This window comes from Microtus ochrogaster (genome assembly GCF_000317375.1).
Source record: "Microtus ochrogaster isolate Prairie Vole_2 chromosome 14 unlocalized genomic scaffold, MicOch1.0 chr14_random_1, whole genome shotgun sequence".
Classification (NCBI taxonomy): domain Eukaryota; kingdom Metazoa; phylum Chordata; class Mammalia; order Rodentia; family Cricetidae; genus Microtus; species Microtus ochrogaster.
In genome coordinates, this window is record NW_004949096.1 from 28615441 (window position 1) to 28623646 (window position 8206).

Here is an 8206-nt window from a genome sequence, read left to right on the forward strand (position 1 = left end):
CTTGTTGATGTTTGCGCTCCCTCGTGGGTGGGTGGGGGGTTCACAGGGCCCTCACCTGAATATCCAGGTGCTTCATAGCATCTGCTGCATGCAATTCTGCCTTAATTGCACATGGGGAAGAGGCTAGAGTGTATGAACCTGGGAAGAGTGCGGGAGGGGGCTCCTTCAGAGCCCTCATCCCTTCCAGGTAAGGCTTCTCAGCTTGTTGGGGGAGGAGAACCCACATTCCTGTATTGTGCTCCATAAGGAAGCCCAGTGAACCCAGGATGAACTTTGTCTCAAGTCTTTATTTGTCCCTGGGGCCTTGGGAGAAGGGGGAGATACTGCTTATTTCTCCCCAGGGAAAGAATTTTAGCAACCACAGCACATTTGGGGAGTGGGAGGTGGCTGCTTCCTCTGCAGTAACTGGAGACCACGGCTTCAGCTCTCAGGCGGGGAAACAGGGCTTCTCAGAACGAGGACCGGGTAGGAGGAGGAAGGTGGCCACAGGCCCATGAGTAGTGTGTAAAGTTGAAAATGGAGCTTGGACACAGGCAGGCTTACAGGTCCTCAGGGAGGGGAGCCCCAGCAGGGTGATCACAGGCTTCCCATTCCCACATCTGTACCACTTAACTCCTCTTAATCCCCAAAGCCCCTTTCTGTGAAGCAGCTCATCTGAGAGGCGATCCCAGAGCACAGCGGGGCTCAAAGGGCCGTGGTGCTTTCTCATGACAGGGCCATGAGAGTCTCAGGACTCACGCCCAGGGAGCCCCTTCCTGCTGTACCATGTGGCACCGCAGCCAGCAAATGCCACCACCAGCTAAGGATGTATTGGGGTTGAGACTGCAGCCTTTACCAAAACCCTATACACCTGTATAAAGGTTAGCACAAGTATCGAGCTGACCCCCGAGCGGGTTAGCACACCGCATCTTCATTCAACATCTGATCATGAACATATTTGCCAGTGTCCCCCCTCTGTATTGCAGAAATAGATTCCCGGTGTATTTGGTCAGTGGTGTGGGCGAGGAGATGCTGAACTACTCGCCGAAGGCAGGCATCAATGATCCACCACACTCAGGCAGAGGTTACATCTTTTTTAGTAATTTTGAAATATTAAGTTATGGTTGCAATTTTGTATAAGTTCAGAAGATTGCCGAAGTTTCTCAGCGGCTCCAGGGACCACCCCTGCTTCTTACCATAACACTGAAACCAGTCTACCAACTTCTCCAGAAGAGGGATAATGTTATTATAGGTGTAGAATCATGTGATCACCGCTACACACCTATACTCGCTCACCTCTGAGGAAGGCAAGCTACCCATTTCAGAGATGAAGAAACCAAGGATTGTCAGGTGCAGGAACTTGCCTAAGTGTGTCCAAGTAACACAAAGCCGAGCTTGAGCTTTCTCTGGATTCTGGAGTCCACCAGACAAATTTCCCAATGGGAGATACTGTGTCAACCCCTCCTGAGCACAGCCTCTCACCTGTAATTTGCGGACCCGTCTGCAGAGCTGCAGGCAGTGCTCACGGTTCAGGCCCACATCACTGCTGTTCACCATCCTCTCCTGCGGAGGCCAAGGGTGGGGATGCAATGCTTAGTTCTGGCCACTTTCAGCTGAAGCTGGGGCTTCCCACCAGAGCTCCCTCCTACCATCCGGGAACCAGACAGCTGCAGGCCTGGCTCTTCCCCACCCCATCCTTAGTTACCAGTCCCCAAACGCCTGTTCAGGGGAGCCTTCACCTTCTCCTGGATCCAGGCCTCTGAGAGGTCAACTCTCTGCAGGAATTCCAGGAAGCTGCATCTGTCCTCCAGGGCCTGGCCCCGCAGGGTCACTGCCTGCCTCAACTTCTCCCAGAGCTCCCACAGGGCCTTCAGCTTCGGGGAGACCTCTCCAGTCCGAGGGTGGCACTGTCTGAGGAGCTCTTCGCCTTGCTGGGAGACAGGAAGAGGGGAGCGTTCAGCACCTTTCTTCTTACCTGAAACCTTAGCCATCAACACTTGAGTCTGGGCTGAGGCTAGGGTTACCTTGGCAACAGTGGTCATGACCTGCTCATGGGCCTGGACCTCAGCCTTGAAAACCTGGTGTTTCTGCAGGTGTTTCAGATAATCTTTTAGGTTTCCAAGAGGGCTCCAGGCTCTCAGCTGCTGGACCCTCTCCTGCATCCAGTCCTCAACCTGGTAGGGATGGGTCACAAATCCTATAATGTCCCATTCTGAAGACCCCCACCCCCGCCCCCGTTCCCATTCCACACTTGCAAAGTTCAGGTGGTGGGCCACTGGCCTCGGGGGCAGAGCTAGCAGTATCTAGTAAACAAGAACCAGGCTTCTAGCCCAGGAAGCCATGGCCCAGGCCAGCCTGAGCAAGAAACTTGAATGGGAGTCCATTTCAGAGGAGTGAGCCCCCTGTTCCAGGAATGTGTACAGCTATGTTCTCCTTCCGATAGCTCTTCCTTGCCTTGGCTCTGTCGGTGCTCAGCAAACAGAGGAGTCTCAGCCCACAGGGGCTTCAAATCAAATGTTCTGGGCTCCGTGGCCTCCAGGAAGCCATTTAACCCCGCCAAAACTGTTTCTGTCATCATAGTGTTCTGGTGTGTGTGACTGTCACCTCAGGTTGTACAATGTACTCTAAGGGTTGGGCAATGGGCAGGGAAGGTCCCCTGACCTGAGCTGCTGCCCTGGTGAAGTTGGCCATCATCAGGGAGGTGTGGAGGGCCTGGCCCCGGCTCGCTGCCAGCTCCTTCACTCGCGCCCGGTGCTCCAGCACGAGGCAAAGCAGCTTCTGCCCCTCAGGGCTCGGGACAGTCTTCAATTGCTCACACAGAGCTGCTTCCTGTGGAGAATAAACACCTCATGCGCTCTGCTCTGACATCCTGGCCACTGACTTTCCCTCCTCCCGTGGTCTGCTCTGACATCCCGGCCACTGACTTTCCCTCCTCCCGTGGTCTGCTCTGACATCCCGGCCACTGACTTTCCCTCAGCTCTGCATGGTTAAGGGCTGGCTGAAGGCCCTGGCAGTGACCTTAGACTAAGTATATGCTCCTTGGGGGGGGGGAGGGGGGCTGCAGTGCAGAGCACCCCAGCCTGGGTCTTTTTTGGGCATACACCCACCACACAGCCACCCTACCCCTCTTGGAGACTCTCCCATCGCCATGTTCAGGGCTCCCTGAGTCCATCACCTTCGTGTCCTGGAGAGCCAGCACTTTCTGGAAGACCACGTGCTTGCTGATCAACTGCTCCACTTCTTCCACCGAGCTCCCCAGGGTGCCGGCTTTTAGGACTGCCTAAATCAGTATGAGGAGAGGTCAGAGCACTGAAGGCTGCCAGTGCTGTCTTCCAGGACAGTACCCCTGCCGCCTGAGTAGCTGACGTGAACACTGCACATGACAGGGACTGGTGAGGGGGAACGGGAACTCAGGAAGGAGGCCAACAACACTTCAGCCTCTGACAAAGTGGAGGTTATAGGCCATCTCTATCGGATTCCATGGGTCTCAGTGTCCAGGCTGGGGAAGAGCAGGGCTAGATCTGGCCTGCGGGTGCTCGTGGATGCCGTGGTGCCCTGGTGAGCTCCACTAGCCAACAGGGAGGACTCATCCACAGCCCTATCCCTATGTCCAAGAAAAGCCAGAGACTCAGGAAGAAAGGGAGGAGCAGACAGAGGCATGGAAGAGGAGAAGGAGAGTCAGAGTCGGGCGGCAACACCTGCCTCCTGGCCCGTGAGGGTCTTTGCCAGGTGCTCACACTGTCTGAGGAGACGCTGCTCTTGAAGCATGGCCTGCAGCTTCTCTTGCTTGAGTGTCCAGGCCTTGAACACCTGGTCACGTTCCTCCTGTAGGGCTTGAAGCCTATCCTGGACCTGAAGATGAGACAGTGGCAGTTGGGGCTGGGGAAGACCACAATAGATCCCCAGGGAGGCCTTGGAGAAGGGGCGGTGGGGGTGGGGGTCACTCATAGATCCCCAGGGAAACCTTGGAGAAGGGGCAGTAGGGGTGGGGGCCACTAATAGATCCCCAGGGAGGCCTTGGAGAAGGGGTGGTGGGGGTGGGAAAGAGGCAGCCCAATGGGAGGACAGGGTAGGCTGGGAGCATGGGAAAAACGCCCACCTCCTTAGTGGGTGCCCCTGTGGCCAGAAGCACTTGCTGGCCCAGCTTAGCGGCCTGCTGCTGCAGCTCTTCCCTGGCTTCCAGTTCTGCCCGCAGCCATTGGTGAGCTCTGAGCCTGAGCAGGTTACTGCTGGGTTCCCAGGAACCCTCCTCCACCTGCAGCTCCTGATGCATGCTGGCCACCCAGGAGGTGTAGTCCCTCACCTGACCCCAGGACACAAGGGGGAGCCACTGAGATGGAGTTGGTGACAAAGAACTGCAGCCTGCCTGAACCCATGCACATATAGACATCAGGCTGCCTGAGACAGCTTCTGGGGAAACTCACAAGCCTCTGTCCCTTGGTCTCTCTGTCACCATCCAACCCAGTCCTTCCAGGATCGCAGACGCTTGCGCTTGCCCTTTCTGGCCACACTTATTTTCCCTCCAGAACTGGAGGGCCTCGGTGCGTGCATACGTCTGTATACACACACACCCCTCCCAAGAGTTGAGAGCCCTCACCGCTGTGTGGAATCGGACCAGGAGGTGTGCTCGCTCCAGCTGGGCCCTGTGCTGCTCCACACGCAACTGTAGGGTCTTCCAGGCTTGAGTGACAGCTTGCTGCTTCTTCTGGACAGTGGCCAGGGCCTGAGGACCTGGACACAGCTTCTGCACCCTGCCTCCAGCCTTCAGCAGTTCCTGCAGCTAGCAGGAAAGGGTAGGGGAAGAGAGCAGTTTCTTCATGAAGTGAAAGGATCTGAGCATCCCAAGGTAGGTTCCCTGTCTGAGTACTCAAGCCTGGAAACTTCCTGGGCCATGCTCTGCCATGCATGGCAGCCCCAGTGAGAACAAATAGGCCAGGCTGGAGGGCTGGTAGCAACCGCTTACCTGCTGTTCCATGCCTGCCAGCTCACGTGCCAGCCCCTCATGTCTCTGCAGCTGGTTCTCTACCCCACGTAGGTCCTGGGCCACATCATTAGGGAGGCTTCTCGTTTTCTCCTAGGGCAGAAAAGGCTCAGAGCAGGGCAGGAAGGAAGGGCGGGGCACTGAACCTGGTAGATCCACGTCTAGAGTTCATACCTGGATCTGAGTAAGGACTTCTAGAAGGTCTCTGTGGACTCTAAGGGCAGTCTCTGCGTCATGGAGCAGGCGGCTTTGGGCACGGGTTGACTGCCACAGTTCAGACCAGGCAGCCCTACCGCACAGAAGAGTAGCCAAGGGTCAGCCTGTATTCCCCTCTCTGGTCTGTCTAGCTCCTGACCTTATTATTTTTGCTTCCCAAACCATTATTTTTTTTTGCTTGAAACCTGTTTTATTATATGTAATTTTACTATGTTAAAGTTAAAACCTTCCTTTTTATTTAAACAGAAAAGGGGAATTGGTGTGGGAAGTCCTTCTGTACATGTGTTGCTTTTATTGGTTAATGAATAAAGAAGCTGGCTTGACCTATGATAGGGCAGAGTAGAGCTAGGCAGGGAATACTAAACTGAATGCTGGGAGAAAGAAGGCAGAGTTGCGAGACATCATGTAGCCCATGGTAAAATATAAAATAATAGAAATGGGTTAACCAAAGATATGAGCTAGTTAGCAATATGCTTAAGTGATTGGCCAAGCAGTGACTTAAATAATATAGTTTCTATGTGGTTATTTTGGGTCAGGGCGGCCGGGAGTGAACGAACAGCCTCCTACTACAGTATCCCCAGCCTCAACTTCCTTCACAGACCACAGTGGAGGCTTTAGTATCTCCGGGACCTTGCCCCCTCTCGCTGAGCAAGCAGGATCCCGTGTCCCACAGAAAGTACCACCCTTTGTTAACACTCCAAGACACTGGGTCAGCGCCCTCTCCCAAACCCAGACCATTGCCTGGGCCATCACACCGTAGATCCTGCTGCCTCTGGTGGGCCTTGGGTGCAGCGCTGTGCCCACACTCAAGAAGGCTTTCTGCCAGCTGCTGGCAGGCTTCTACTCGCTGGGCACCAGTTTCAATTTGGTTCTGAAACTTGGCGAACTTAGTGCAGAGTTGCTGAGGAGAGAGGGGAGTAGATGGCAGGATACCCTTAGTCTAGGTACTCAGCAACAGTGTAGAGCTGTGTGGCTATATTACCAGCACACTCCACCCCGAAGGCATAGTCCATGATTCTACTACGCCTTGTCCACCCAGCCCAACAGGATTCGCTCCTGTCACCCAGCATCTGCCTCCTGCATCTTCCCTGCTCCTAGCCTCACCAGCGCACGCTCATAGTCTTCTCCAAAGTTGTCCCCTCCGCTGGCCACTTGTTTCCAGCTGGTCAGCCATCTCTGCAGGTCCTCGGCTTCTCTCATGAATTCATGCAGCTTCAGGGTCCCCTCCAGCTCCTGGCCCCTGTGGTGACAGCCAGGGGTTTCCCTGATGTTAGCGGCTTGTTCATCCCCCTGATGGTAGGACCTGAGGGTGGGGGTGCTGAGGAGTGGAGTTATTTATGGTCGTTGTCCAAGCCTTTGACGTGGGAAGAAGACATAGCAAGGCCAGGGTAGGGGACAAAGGATGCTGGCAAGACATGGAGGGCTGGCAATTGAGGGCCCAGTTCCTGCTAAGTGGGCCTTTACCGCAGAAGTTAGAGAGAGGTGAGCAATGTGAAATCTCAGCCTTCTCCTGGTGCATCCTAAGGCCTGGGTTCCCACCAGCAAAGGGCCACAGCCAGGGACAGTCAGCTGCGCCTAGGGCCCCTGTGCCCACTGATGAGAGGGTCCAGAGTGCCCCTCACCTTGCATCTGCCAGCTTCTGCAGTGCCTGCAATTGCTCCCGTACCGTACCCAGATGCTCAGTGGCATCAAGTCCACAGAGGGTCTGGAATCTCTGCTCAAGATCCTCCGTGGAGCTCCAATAAAGAGCTAGTTCCCGCTGCAGCATCTGCCAACACAAGAGCCCAGACTGGGTGGTTCTTTGTCTCTCCATACGCTACCCCCAACACAACCTACAATTCACCCCCCTGAACTCATTCATTGGCTCACACACTCATTCACTTACCAGTGGACTCATCCAGCTGCCTACCCAGCCATGTTCCACTCAGCTTCATCCACCCACTACCCATTTACTCAAGACTGATGGCACACTTACTCTTTTACAAAATGAAGATATGGTCTCCGCCCTCAGAGGGCTCACTGCTTAGCCAGAAAGAGTAAATGGTGGGAAGGCTGGGCCAAGGAAGGGAGGGCACAGGAGCCATCATGTTGGAGCCCCAATATCAAAGTATAAAAACAGACCGAACTGAGCAAGCCTCTCTGCAGGCTTGGCACATGGAGGTTACATGAGGCCAAGCCTGCGGGCACACCCTTCAGGAACAGCTCACTGAAAATCCTCAGCCACAAGACACCGCCAAACAGTGACCACTGGGGCATGCAGGAAAGTATCCAGACAAGAGGACATTTCTATGACAAGAAGCAGGAGTGCAGTGGGGCCGAGGCTTTGGGGTTTGATGGTTCTAGGAATCCACTCTGGCCTCCCTCCTTCCTCCCAGGGAGGCTTAGGGGAGAAGATGGGTTTTAGGATGGTGACGGGCTAACAAAAGGGCACCTGTGATGGAAGCTGGAGACCGGGAGGAGCGGGAAAGAGCCAGGAAGGAGACAGAGTCTGCGTGGAGAGGTGGGTACACGAAGGCTCCAGGGGGTAAACACTCCTGCATCACAAGGCTGGGGGTGGACTGGCAGAGGCATGTGCTCAGAAGGGAGGGTGAGTAAGGTCTTGAGTGGGTGGTGGAGGGGGTTAGCCATGTGTTTAGAAGGAAACAGCAGGGGCCTGTGTCTCAAGAAATAGGATGAGCCCTTTGGAGTGTGGCAGACGTCCTTGTGGTCTATGGTTACTCACATGGAGATGCTCAGGACACAGTACCTGGTGTTTCCTAATGAGCCCAAAGGTAGATGCTTCATCACTGCCATACTCCTGACTGCTTGCCAGAGGCCACTTCTCCTCCACCCAGGTCTTTATTTCAGACACACTCAGAAAGCACTGCAAAAAAATCTATCAATGTGATCCACCATATAAATAAACTGAAAGAAAAAAACCATATGATCATTTCATTAGATGCTGAAAAAGCATTCGACAAAATTCAACACCCCTTTATGATAAAGGTCTTGGAGAGATTAGGGATACAAGGGTCATACCTAAATATAATA

General features: G+C 54.4%; 1 protein-coding gene across 1 annotated transcript in view; it reads right to left on the reverse strand.

Moving 5' to 3' along the window:
- Positions 1 to 8206, reverse strand: part of Sptbn5 (spectrin beta, non-erythrocytic 5) — a 45524-nt gene that overhangs the window by 13839 nt on the left and 23479 nt on the right. The window contains exons 28-42 of the mRNA XM_005364480.2: positions 7923 to 8039; positions 6799 to 6944; positions 6281 to 6416; positions 5932 to 6077; positions 5135 to 5249; positions 4943 to 5053; positions 4577 to 4759; positions 4079 to 4282; positions 3678 to 3831; positions 3155 to 3255; positions 2641 to 2808; positions 2004 to 2153; positions 1719 to 1910; positions 1452 to 1542; positions 1260 to 1270 (exon numbers count right to left, since the gene is read on the reverse strand). Coding sequence (XP_005364537.1) covers positions 1260 to 1270; positions 1452 to 1542; positions 1719 to 1910; positions 2004 to 2153; positions 2641 to 2808; positions 3155 to 3255; positions 3678 to 3831; positions 4079 to 4282; positions 4577 to 4759; positions 4943 to 5053; positions 5135 to 5249; positions 5932 to 6077; positions 6281 to 6416; positions 6799 to 6944; positions 7923 to 8039 — 2025 coding nt within the window. The remainder of the gene's footprint in view (positions 1 to 1259; positions 1271 to 1451; positions 1543 to 1718; positions 1911 to 2003; positions 2154 to 2640; positions 2809 to 3154; positions 3256 to 3677; positions 3832 to 4078; positions 4283 to 4576; positions 4760 to 4942; positions 5054 to 5134; positions 5250 to 5931; positions 6078 to 6280; positions 6417 to 6798; positions 6945 to 7922; positions 8040 to 8206) is intronic.